The sequence below is a fragment of the Pongo pygmaeus genome, chromosome 6 (genome assembly GCF_028885625.2).
Source record: "Pongo pygmaeus isolate AG05252 chromosome 6, NHGRI_mPonPyg2-v2.0_pri, whole genome shotgun sequence".
NCBI classification, from domain to species: domain Eukaryota; kingdom Metazoa; phylum Chordata; class Mammalia; order Primates; family Hominidae; genus Pongo; species Pongo pygmaeus.
The window spans coordinates 58,207,729-58,221,354 of record NC_072379.2 but is presented as its reverse complement, the minus strand read 5'-3'; the positions used below and the strand labels follow the sequence as shown (position 1 = coordinate 58,221,354).

General features: G+C 38.2%; 1 protein-coding gene across 3 annotated transcripts in view; it reads left to right on the top strand.

The window, feature by feature from the left end:
• CREB5 (cAMP responsive element binding protein 5) overlaps window positions 1-13,626 on the top strand; it is a 415,375-nt gene that overhangs the window by 86,146 nt on the left and 315,603 nt on the right. For all 3 annotated transcript variants that reach the window (XM_054495795.2, XM_063667426.1, XM_063667427.1), the window contains exon 4: window positions 11,105-11,226. In XM_054495795.2, coding sequence (XP_054351770.1) covers window positions 11,105-11,226 — 122 coding nt within the window. The remainder of the gene's footprint in view (window positions 1-11,104; window positions 11,227-13,626) is intronic.

The following is a 13,626-nucleotide window of genomic DNA, read 5'->3' as shown; positions in this document are numbered from 1 at the left end:
GAGCTTCTGTCCCAGGCTCAGAACACAGGGAAAAGATGAGGGCCCTTGATCCTGCAGTCCTAACCCACTAACCTGCACATGGCTACTGCATCATCAGATTTTGCCACTTTATAGACACGGTCAAATTCTCCCAATACTCCTGGTGTCAGAGCCGCCCACACATCCAGTGACTTGTTGATAGTGCCAATATGCTCTGGCTTGGAAGACACCGAGTTCAAAGGCAGCATCTGCCCTTCTCTTCACCCACCACTTGCCACCTCTCAGTCTCTGTTTGTTGTTGTTTTTTTATGAGCTTGCTCTTTAAAAATTGTTTGGTCTTTCTTTAAGTCTACAAACAGAGATGGAGAAACTCAAATTCATAAGAATTATAACAGCCTAGAAGGATTAGGAAGGATGGCCTATTCTTTTGTTTTGTATCCGTTATGTTCTATAGAGTCAATGCAGTATAACTTAATGGTTCATCAGTGAGCATAGATACACAAGTAGCAAGGCTGTAGATTCTGCAATTCCCAATATTTAAATTCAAAAGTTCTCCCTTTATTTTTCCCAAATTGGATCCCTCAAATAAGCTGCCTGGTGGTAAAGGAGTGGGAGGTGAGTTTAGGGAATGATGATTATGTAGGGAGATTACTACTATAGTGTAAGTACCAGACAGAGCAGTCTTTCAGGCAGGCTGCCAGGATGGTCCTCTAAGGAGCCCCATCTGAAGGTCTGAAAAAGAGCAGCTGAAGATGTGTGAACACTGAAATGAAGCATTCTTCTATATAGTGCCTAAAGCAGGTTTTTTGGGTTAATCTCTTGCAGCTTTGCAATTGTTCTTACCGGATCCTTATTAATTTGAGGCTGTTCCTGCCAATCACTGGCAATGCCAGGTGGAATATTATTTGGGGAAAAGTAACTCTAATTTTTATTATGTCAAATTTGGAATGAGAAAATGAAAAGAGAAATAAATATGAGGAAAAACAGCATGAGTATTATATTGACATATTTTCTTTTGCTTTCTCATGGTTTATGTTGAGGTTGGTGTGAGGCCATTTAATACTCCTAATGAAATGAAGTGCTAAATTTTAAAACTTGCTACCCACTTTGCATGTTCTTAGGTTCATAGAATTTTCTTACTGGAAGGGAATGCAGAGCTATACAGTCTGGTTCAATTTCTTTGCACTTAGAGAACTCTATGTAATATACCAACATTGTCCATCCTGAATTATAGTAGGCTATTGTGTTGGGTATTTTTACTTCGTTATTTTTAAATTTTTTTTCCAGGAAATCCTTCAGTGTTTATTTTTCTCAAGCCTCATTTTCCATAAGGCTAATTGTGGCATATTGGATTATGATTACACATATGACAAGATTTTACTTGACTGTTGCTTGATGTATTTAAATTCAATTTAGCAAAAGCTTCAGAGTATACTTTTATTAAAACTATGTTTGTAGGCCAAATTAGTTTGTAATTGTGTTTTGTCATACTGTCCATGATGAGTTTTAGTATCTTATGAGTTTTAGAATTAGTTCATCTTTTATTTTACATGTTTATGTGATATTATAATACTTTTTTTTCTTAAAAGATTGCTAGAACTCACACTAAAGCCTTCTGGTCCTGGAAAACAAACAAACATGCTCATTAAAATTTTATTTACCTTATCATATTTTGTGGCCTATCATGAAGATGAATGATTTTATATGGCTTGCAATATAGTAATAACAATAATAAAAATAATGTAAATCAAAACATCAGGGCAAAAATCTTCAAGTTCCTCCTAGACTACTTTTTCAAGCAATATTCAATTACACATTTTATTTCAGATGAGTTGAGGCTCATCATATTTTAAGAAGATAAAATATAATAGATATTTATATGACAAACCAGAATATCTGGTTAACCTTTATTTTGGAAAATTTTGGAAAATCACTTTATCCTTAATTAGTTGTAAATATTGTAGTTGGGGAAGGTGTTAAGATGTCACAGATATGCTCTAAGTTTCCAATGGGTTGAAAGATCAGAAATAATTTCATAGCTTTGTCATAAGTTTCATTTCATTTAGGACAGGTAGAGTCACTCCCAAAAAGTGACTGTAAATGATTTTTGACATGCCACCAGGTAGGGTATTAAAAGTGACAGTCCCCGTGTTTTATTAGAATAAGCCCTATCTTCTGGATAGACAGTAAACATAAACCCCTTATTCAAAGGGACAGAGTAGAGACACAAATGGAGATGACAGTGTTGGATTTTGAGAGCAAAGACTTGCACAACCCTTCGCCTGGGTCCTCCCATCTTTATTTGGTCCACGTGATGCATTTCTAGAGTCCTAATGTGATGATAGATGTGAATCATTCCCTTCAGCTGTTCTCATTGTGAAAAAGGATAATTTCATAGTAAGGGAAGTTGTGATGTAGAAGGTTTTTGAGTGCCAAGTTTGAAGTGGGAATGTGTAGAGGACAATGCACATCCACAGGCAGCTTTCAAAATTACCAGCTATTATGTGATGCAACGTTGGTTTGAAAATCATGATCAAATTTTTGGTGTAAAGAGGGTGGTGTTTGAGTCTATTTCCATGGTACTACGGGTAGGTACCTAGGAATTTCCAAATCTTGTCTTGTTAAATGTCCCCACCCTGAGTTCTTTATAGGGTTCCTGGGTTCTGTGCAGAAAAAAAAAAAAAAAAGACCCAGAATCAGAATCAAAGTGCAACCTTATTTATAGCTGAACAAACAAATAATATTCCAAATGAGAATTCCTATTAAAACAAAAACTCAAATGGAGCACATGACTTTTTCTCCATCTCCACTGTAAATCTTGATACCAGCAAATTCAGTGTTTACTGTGGAGAGAGGTTGAGACAGCCCTCTAAGGTAGGGCTGTGTGTGCACATGTGTCCTCTCATGTGCTCACACGTGTGTGTGTGTGACCTAATAGATGATAGACTGTGTTGCCTGGAGGGAGAGGGGAAGATAAAGTTCAAGAGTGTTGTGGATCTTTCCCGCAAGGTAAAACCCAATTGACATCTCAGGTGGGAAGCCTAAGAAAGATAAGAAAGACACACGGAACTGTGTGTCTTTTTGTTTTGTTTTGAGACGGAGTTTCGCTCTTGTTGCCCAGGCTGGAGTGCAATGGCGCTATCTCAGCTCACTGCAACCTCTGCTTCCCGGGTTCAAGTGATTTTCCTGCCTCAGCCTCCTGACTAGCTGGGATTACAGGCGTGCACCACCACACTCGGCTAATTTTGCATTTTTAGTAGAAACGGGGTTTCTTGATGTTTGTCAAGCTGGTCTCGAACTCTCAACCTCAGGTGATCTGCCCTGCTGGGCCTCCCAAAGTGCTGGGATTACAGGCGTGAGCCACAGCACCCGGCCAACTGTGTGTCTTTTAAATGCCTTGGTAACCTATCTGCTGACGTCATGGCCCAGCTAATGCTACAGGCAACTGGTCTGTACTTGGACAGAAGTTAGGGCAGGCACCAGTCAAGGTGTAGGAAGAGGGGCTGAAGTTGCCCTTCTACCGCCATGTGATTCATTCATTCGGCAAACACTCATTGAGTGCCTACAATAAGTGTTAATTGCTGCATTGAACAAGACAGGTGAGGTCTCTTTTTTCATGAAACTTACTGCTCAAGAGGGGTGCAGAGGAAGGGAGAGAATAAATAACAACAAAACCCCAGATAAGTAAATAAGTATCAGTTAGTGACAAGTGCTATGATGAAGATAAAACATGACTGTGATAGCAAGTGGCCAGCAGGAAGGGGGGTCAGGAAAGGCCTCTGGGTACTTTAGGCTCAGGGGTCCTTTCTCCGTGACCTCTGAATGTGGTGGGACTGGATGTGGGTAAGACCACAAGACCAAGTGTGGCACAGCTGACTATATCTTGAGCTGACACTGAAGACAGGCAGGAAAGACTGGCTTCTTCATTCTATCTTCCTTTATTCATCAGATTCTCAGCACTCACCATTTGATAGAAAGCATCTAACATAAATGACAATATAGTCCTTCAGAACCCGACTGTGTCCCTGGATTAGGTCTAGAATCAGGGCCCATCTCTAGTTGCAGGCTCTAAACCTGATTCTCACCATGGAGAAAGCAAGAAAGTAATTCAGGGAAGTAAAACATTTGTCCCCAGGAGGCAATCACAGAACCGAGATCCATTGCTCATGGTTCTTTGCTAGAAGAGTCTACTTAATAATCCCTGGGCATTTTAAGGGGGAAGCCGGAGGGAAGATGACATATCTCACTCCAAATTCTTTTTAGAACGAGTTAGGGTATTGTAAAAACTGAGTAAATAATTCACACGCACACACACACGTGACCCATACTTACCTCTTCTTCTTGGCAATTCCATTGATAGTAAAGGTATATAGTAACTTCCCACCATGTGAATTAATTGGATCTTTATGGAGCAGAGGGTGGGGGAGATGGCTTGCACCAGAGGGCAGCATGGTAATAATACTAGCTACCATTTATTGCCTTCCCTTATACCAGTCATTGCGCCATATGCTTTACATACGTTAGGTCATTTAATCCTTACCACTTTTTTTTCATACGAGGAAATAAGATCAAAGGATTAAGTAGTTTGCTCAAAGTCCATATATGTCTGTAATTTTCTTACCATACACCTAGATGTGTGAGCTATACATACTAAGAACACATTTTGGTCTCAGTTTTATGTTTGGATATAAATCTCTGAGCTACTTTTTCTTATATCATTGGTATCTCTTTAATAGTCATCCAGTGGAGAAAATAATCAAAAGTTTTTAGGAGATTCTTCTAACACATAAGCATTGCAAAGAACAAAGAGTTGAGGTTTAAAATCAGATTGTCTCATCCATTGTGACAAATAGAATGTAAGTGTTACTGGCATTTATAGGAGTTGTCCGTTTCTCGTCCATATTCTTAGCTGGTCAAGCAAAATGGAATTTCGAATACTTCCCCTGAATCCTTTGGAGACCTTGCTCTGCAGTATTCTTTTTTATATGAAAAGCTTGCTTGCTGTCTTTGTTCTATCTGGAAACCAGTCCCCTTTGACTAAGAGTATAGGAGAACTCAGGCAATCAGGGACTCAGTGGAAAGTTAAGCATTAGCTTCTGCTATTCAGGGCAATTTTTGATAATAAAATCACCTTGGGTCCCCTAGTTCACTCAGCCAGCAGAGACTTGATCTCTTGGTGTTAATAACCCTTCTTACTAGCTTAGCCTCAGTAATGCAAATTGAAATTGTGGCTTGATTGCAGTTGGAACACTTGGGGTAGCTCATGGTTGATCGTGAGTAGGTGTGGAATATATAATTGGTTACTTTAAAACTATGTCTTTTGGAGCTAGTTGAGCATGCGTTGTAAGAGACACCTTTGTCAGAGCATTGTCTAATGGACTCACAGGCACTTGAAAGAGCATCTAGTCCAACAGTTGTCTATCTTGGCAATGAATGGATCCCAGTATATGAGTCAAGAGTGTAAGAGGGTGTTCCATCTCCCCACTGACCTGGATCACCCTGGCCAGGATGGTTTTTAAGCATTCCACGTCTATTGCTTAAAAACCAGGTTTGCCTTGGTTTGTCCCATTGTAGCACTGCCTTTCAGGACAGGTGCAGGGAAATAGTAACATCAGTGTTACTGAGAGACTCCTATTATATATTCACACTCAATAAAAGGCACGTTTGTTGCAAAGAAGTCTAAAATTCCATGGAATTCTGTGAGTTGTGATTGATTATCGCTCTTACAAATGATTATGTATATTAAAATTCATTTGATGTAAATTTTCTTAAGTTAGGGCTCTATTAAAATTTAGATAGGGACTAAGTTGGAATATTTTAAAGAAAGCATTTGCTGAAATATTTATGAGATAAATGTAACCAAAAAAATAATATCAAAAGTACCTAAGAAAAATACCTTTTTAGGTAACTCTAACTCTTATTAAAATAGATATACTAATTCCAATATTTTTCTCCACTGATTTGAATAGCCCTCTTGAGGAATCCTATTAGACCACCTTTTTGTTTGGTTGAAACTGAGTCATGCAAATAATAAAAATGCATTGCCTTTAAAGAATATCCTGTAATTAGACAGGCCGCTAATTCAAACTAACCTTTATTGTAACTAATGAGGCTTTTTATAGTATTTCTAGCCACTGTCAGTTTCATGCCATATGATGTAACATTATTTTCACAGTCCTTTAGTAATACCATAGTTGAGAATATCAGACCAATAGGAAAGAAAATTTTGCTTAGGAAGTTAATATTATTTTCCGGTATGTGATGGGACCTCTGCATTTTCCCTTCTTTTCTTTTTTAAATTGGTGATTTGTCACTTTGACTTTTTTAACTATTGAGGAAAATGAAACAGAAAAACACATAATACAAAAGCAGCTCTGAAAGGGAGTAAGGTAGCAATCTATTATTAAATGTAGAGCAGACTAAATGCTTTTTAAAAGAAGAATCAGATTTCAGAATTTAGCATTCTTCTTGTCATTTAGTTTTACTTTGGAATAATTGCACTTGCTGGGCTGAAGCTGTTGATGCTAGGCAGACTATGAACTGATAGGAAGCGCTGAGAATCGCATATGCATTTAGCCGTATGCTTGTCTGCCCAGCTGATAATGTGACTGATTGGGTAATTCCTAATTCATAAGGCCAAGTTTGTAGCAGTCTGCTGGATCGATCCACAAGTAGTCTCAGCAAGGCAAGTATCCTGTACCTACCAATTTACAGAGGCAGTGATTCCATGATTTGGAAATTGTGTCATATAATTTGATTGGTAATTGATAATCCTAACAACTTTTGGTTCTTTTGAAATATTTTGGAATCATTCATATCCCTCACCAATAGAACTGCATTACAATCCTACTGACTCTCTCTTATCTTACAGGAACAATTTTGCAATTCAAACACCTGAGAAAATCACATAAGATAACAGAAATATCAGACCACTCATCATCAGTGGGAATTGAGTTTGCCAGTTTTTAATCTTCCTTTTATCCCTTTATGCTTCTTTGCTTGAGATTTAGAAATTGAGGACCATGATTCATGGAGAGGTAAAGAGAACAGTCATCCTAGCAGCCTCTCTCAGACTCCTGAACTCCGAGATGAGGTCATGAGATGATCCATGAAATTGAATTCATGCTGGCATGTGAGAGCCCAAGCCCCAAGCAAGTTGAGCGATGTTTTCTGTCTGCTCTTAAAAAAGATTGTTCCCAGATACCAGCACACACCTACACACATGAACAAAGGAGGTTGCGGGAGGATGGCACAGGCATGGGATTGACACAGTCCAGCATCACCAGCCTCTTCAGCCATGGATAAATGAAAGCTCTGGGGCCAGGGAGGCACAGACAGCAAAGACAACTCCTTCCCTCCCACCCCCAGAGCAGAAGGACCAGAAAAAGGTCCCAGGGCTGTTACCAAATGTGATTTTCTTTGCTGTAGGATATAGTTAGAGAAAAGCAAAGTTGATACCCACATTTGGAATAGATAAGGCACACTGTCCCAAATTTTAAATTCATTTTCTTTTTGTGAGTAAGCTATTCTTTCCAGTTACAACAAGAACCAGAAAATGGGGCTTAACTTTTGTTTTAACATTTATGAGAATTAATACAAGGTCTCTAGTTATCTTTGATCTCACACGGTACCAGTTCCAAGTAAACCAGAAAATGTGCAGATGTTAAAAAAAGGGGACAGCTAAATCTACCAACACACGAATGCCTTGTCAAATAACTATTTCTGCTGAAATTAGACCTGAAGATGGTGTGCAATCTCCATGGCCATAAATTAAAATTCTTGTAAATCACACCTTATTTAGAGCCAAGAGCAGGCACCAGTCAGCTCCAGCACCAGTGATTTCTAGATCCTGAATAATAACGGCAGATGCTCCATTGGTGCATAATATCTAAGGTGTGCTCATTGAGTATTGATAGGAGGCCCTTCGGGGGTTTACAGGAGCTGGTTTCAATAAGAACTTAAAGCCAAGGTGATTGTTTCAGGCCTTCCACTCACTGTTCTTTTAGTGCTTCAACTACAGTGAGGACCCTCTGAATGAGAGAAGGGAATAACCCCATCTCAAACCAAACTAAAAACAAGTAACTTTTGAGTTTGAGAGTTGAAAGTTTTTTTGTTGTTACTGCTTTTGTAAATCTGAAGTGGCGCTGCATAAACACCTGTGTGTTACCCTCTCCAGAGAGTTTGCAAATAGCACACCAGGTTCCCAGGAGAGCTAAGCACCAGGGCAAGTGCAAGTAGGAACTCTTACCCACTCCTCTCACTGTCTCGCATATCCTTGGGGATTTCTTTGACAAGAAAGATTGGCACCAAAAGGAGTTTTAAAAAACCTCCTTTGCAACATTTGTCATATTTCAGTGTCTGGTTCCCTTGGTGAGTTGGTTTGCTGAAAAAAAGGAGTGTCTTTTCATGGAATCACTGCCTCTGTAAATTGGTAGGTACAGGATACTTGCCTTGCTGAGACTACTTGTGGATCGATCCAGCAGAGTGCTACAAACTTGGCCTTATGAATTAGGAATTACCCCATCAGTCACATTATCAGGCCTGGGGCAGGTCTCAGTTTCTTCGTGTGTAAAACAGGAAAAATAATTTTTACGTAATATGGTTGGTGTAAGAACTAATGAGATGCTGTATGCAAAGCACTTAGCATCATGCCTAGCATGATGTAAGCAACCAATAAATGGAAGAATATGTGCTCATGCACGTGCACACACACACACACATGCACACACACGCACACACACATGCACACACACCCTTTTATTTTCACTCTCAGATCTTGTCTATACACCTTCTATTCAGAAAACTCCTTTATCTATATAGCCAGCCCTTGCCTCTGACCTATTAGTATCAAACTTCCGGCTGTTACTTATGTTCCCATTTGACTGTCCTTTAAATAGTCACATATTTCTTCGGACTATGAACAGTGACTTTTTAAAGCTAACCCATTATGGTGGTGATGTTAGGATTTATAGGATCACACAACTTTAGAAATATTTTTGAAAGATGGGGAATATGAAGTCCAGAGAATGTAGGTAAATTCCCCCATATTACAGTATTCTCAAATCTAGATTTCTGGGTTGTTGAAATTGTTTTCTATATACACAACAGAGCTCTTTGGATCAGGGAGGGCAAAGCACTGAATTTAGATCAAAAAGGGATAGTGTCTGAAGGTAAGAGAGGACTTAGTAGTGATAAGATGGTTACAAATTGTGTAACCTTGTGCAAGGAAGCTTGTTTCTTCATTTATAAAATAGTATCGACTCTTGATACCTCATAGAATCATGCAAGATCTAGATTCTAGACAATGTGAGTGAAAATGTTAATTGCAAAATCCTGCATAAATATTAATTTTGTCTTCTATAAACACACAATAGTTATATGTATATATTAGGGACCTAGGTGTATATGTGTGCTTCTTAATAAATAAATTAGTTGCTATTAAAACAATTTTCAACAAAACTCACTCTTTCACACATCCCTTATCTGTAATGCCAAATTTATGAACAGCTGTGGTATGCTCTCTGTGAAATGCAAGGAGCTCAGTATCTTGGAGATCAGGTCAAGAGTGGGAAAAAATGCAGATGGGGATTTTGCTGCGAGGAATCCAAGTCAGCCATTTGGGTGCTGAAAGTTGCTCGCCCAGAGGGAATCAAGAGACATGGCCTCTAAAGGGCTGATTCGATGGGGGATATTACACCATTTTCTGCTTCATGGGTATTAAGATATTCTTTGAATCAGACAATTTGCTGATTTACTGTGCTTAACTATTCTCTGTATGATTTAGAAAAGTAAATATAATTCTAGTTTCTTATAATATAGGAATTTATAAAGAGAATGCAGGAATGGCAAATTTGTTTCAACTTGAGGGCACCTCTTCAGTTGACTGGTTAATGGCTTAGAGAACTATGCAGAGATTTTGAGACAGTCTAGATCAAGCTGGGAAAATGCCATAATTAATCTAATCCAGTCTACTACAGGGTTAGGTGGGAATAATACATGTACACATTGGAAATAGCATTGAGGCCTTGGTTATAATCCTGGTGTCTCTACCATTTACCTGGGAGACCTTGAGCAAGACTGTTAATTACTCTGGGCCTCTGTTTTTCTGATCTGCAAAAATTTAGCATGGCTAGGCTTTCTTCCGTGGTCCTTTCTGATTCTAATATCTCCCATTTCTGAGAAAAGACCATTTACACAATTTTATTTGTCTCAACTCAAGTACACCTTCACCAAGGAAGATGATTGCACTCAATGACGATGGAAGTGCAATTCTACTCTACTTACCTTCTATTTAATAGAATCTTATGAGATCTAGATTCTCAAGAATTGTATGAAAATACTTTATAAACTGCAAATGCTGCATATATATTAAGCTACAAACAGTGGCTTCAGCTCCTTCAGTTTTATAAGTAGAAAGCTCTGTAGAAAGTCAAAAATATGAAAGAAATTCTTTTCCTTTTAAAGAGCATTTGCAGAACATTCTTTTTTTGGCTATAGCAAAGGAAAATAAAATTAATAATGACATTTTTAAAGGATGAAAGCTGAATGTGTTTGACTTGGAACCTTTTATCATCCTTCTATGATTTTTCAGAAAGAGAGATAGAATTGTTAAGTTTTCTTTCTCCATTAAGAAAAAGGAATTAACATGCTTGTTTGTTTCTTTTTGTTTACTATAAGAATTTGCAAAATCCTTTTTCTTTCCAGCCCCCTGAAGTCAGGCTTAACATTGGGTCAGATTTTTTTTGGCCTTATTTTAGCAAAATCATTTTCTTTTTCAAGTTTAAAATAAATATAGAAAGAAAAAGGGTCATTCCACATGTTTCAATGTGTATTCAAATGGTACAGACTTCAGACAAGTGGAGAGTGAGATCTCCTGAAGTTGTCTGGAGGGAGTTCAGCAAAAGCCCTCGCAGACTACAGCCTTCTGTCTACTGTATTCCTGCTTCGGAATTTACGGTTTTATATTCTTGCATATCATTATGTTATTTAAAGGGCCAAGAGACTGTGGATGGCTAGTGGACATTTTAATTAAGGCAAGGGGAGGGGATTAGTGAATCTAGCTCATGCTTGCTACTGGTTTTTGAGAAAAAAGACCCATTCATGAGCTCTCCAACTCTGTTTTCAGATCAAACTCCGACCCCAACGAGATTTCTGAAGAACTGTGAGGAGGTGGGCCTCTTCAGCGAGCTGGACTGCTCCCTGGAGCATGAGTTCAGGAAGGCTCAAGAGGAGGAGAGCAGCAAGCGGGTAGGTTTGCTTGGATGGCCGCCTTGAGAGGTGTCCTGCTAGAAACTTCCATGAGGAAACTAGGTGGCACTGCACTGCAGATTGTGTTGATGTGGCCTTGAAGTATTTTAGCCATTTGTGAGTATTTGTCTAATTTTTTTTAAGATGATTATTCCTTGATTATGGCAGAATTCAAAGCTAGATAAATTAAAAATTTAGAATCTTGAACCAAAGTCAAACTTACAGATTTTTTCTATTCTCAATCAGTTGTTTTACTTTGCTAAGTATTTAATAGCAAACCTTACATGAGCAGTGAGTGCAGAAGAATAGAGCCAATGGGTGAGAGAACAGGCGAGTAACCTTCATGGTAGAAGAGGGGATTTCATCAGACTTTGGCCCATGTTGTAACTGTCTGTTTTCGATAATCTTTCCAGTCATTCTGCACCAAATTCATAATTATTTCCTGGTCATATTACCTTGTCCTAGTATTGAACATCTGTTGTTGCTGAGACAAATAGGTTAAGTACAACTGCGAATCGTTTGTTCTTAAAAATGTAGGAAAATCACTTTATGAAACCCTTAAGAATATATTCGGTGTTTATGGGAACGTGCTGAAATTTAAAATCACTTTACAAGAATAATGAAAGGAGATGGTGGTCACAAGTCAATGTGATGAGGATGCTTTTTGGTATTTTGTTCATTGTTATTATACAGCATTATTGAATGCCCACATTGTATTAAGAAACAAATTAGATACAGTCTGTGAACAGAAATTCAAAATGTGAAAGGTGATTGAAAGGAAAGACCAGTTAGGTAGTAATGAATTCTGAAGTCCAGCTGTTCCATCTGGAAAAGAAATTTTAAAAGGTTCTGATATTTCTTTAAGTGTTTCAAAGCCTTTTAGTCCTTGTCTATGTGAAATTATAATAATCCCCCCTCCACCAGATTTTTCCTGTCACATTCTCATGTCATAATAGTCAAGGGCTTGTATTTAGCCTGTACAGCTTCAGGAAAAACCATGAAAATAAGTGATGCTTACAAGAGGGGTATGAAATCTCAGTCAACTTGTTTTATTTATTTATAATTAATTTATCATGTATGCTTGACTCTCTCCTCCACTCCCCTCTCAAAGGATATGAAGTGCCTTTTTTCTTTTTTAAACAAGCACTTACATAGCAACTATTATTTGCCAGCCAAATAATAAAGTTCTGAGCACTTTAAAAATTAACTTAATAAAAATAAAAGACATGCATTCTATATTTTGTTGCAATAGAAATGTATATATATATATACTTAAACCATGAAAATAGCATGCGAGAGAGGAAGAAATTCTCATCATCTAGTCAACTTCCTTTGGTTAAGTAATAAATTTGTTTTTTTTGATAGACATGTGTTTGTAGAAGACTAAGGAATTAAGTTCATTCATTCCTCAAGATAGTCAAAGCTCGCTTCTTAAACTGAACTATAAGAAAGATGTGTATTTCATCCATATTGTCTTCATTTCTGATAGAATGGTTTTACCTCAAGTGTGTGCCCTTTATTTTACTAAAGACATTTTTCCAAGAACAGTTTCATGAAGCCCATGGTCGGGGTGTGGTTTTAGATATTCTCCATTGCATTATTCATGATTTCTTATATGAAGCCCTGTGTGAGGAAATTCTTGCAGATCTGAATTCCAGGAAATGGTTTGCTTCCCCTGAGGAACTGAAATATTTTTCTCCTCATGGACATGAGAATCATGTAACTGGTTCTGTTCCTCTTTTTGCTTTGACTGCTAGGTTAACACAAAGCCAAGTTTACTGCTAAACTTTGAAAACCTTTTCGAACATTATGACGAGCATATTTTACTTCCTCCCTAGACCAGACTTTCATTTCTAGTTTATATTTTCTCTGGTTCTGACTTTTAATTTAAAAAACATTGTCATGCTCTACATGTTTCGTGAGTTGCTTTAAATTTCTTGTGGGTTGAGAAAGAGTATAAATAATTAAAATTTAAAAATTAAAATAATTAAGCAACCAAAGTAAGAAAAGGAACTATTGCAGCTGTAGAAACATGTTATTTTCTCTCTTTTAAGTGTTACTCATAGCCGTGTGATGCTTTCATGATAGGTGTGTGGGTGGGGAACAGCCAGCCTCCCCATGGTCTAGGGCCAGCGTCTCAGGACACCACTGTCTCATGCCTCAGCCTCACTTGCACGCATGGGAAGCTGGACAATATTCAGGTTGTTGAGGCTTCTTCTTCCTTTGCCTCATTCAAACCAGAGGGGCCAAATCCAGCCTCAGGTGGCCATGGTTACACGAGAGGGCATTCTCTTGAGGGCTAAACCACAATGACTCCTCTGGCAGCAAAGAGGGCTGTGTTGGTGGCTTTGGCTCTGGCATTTCTTTGGAAGTCACAGGGCAGGGAAATGAGGAGTAGGA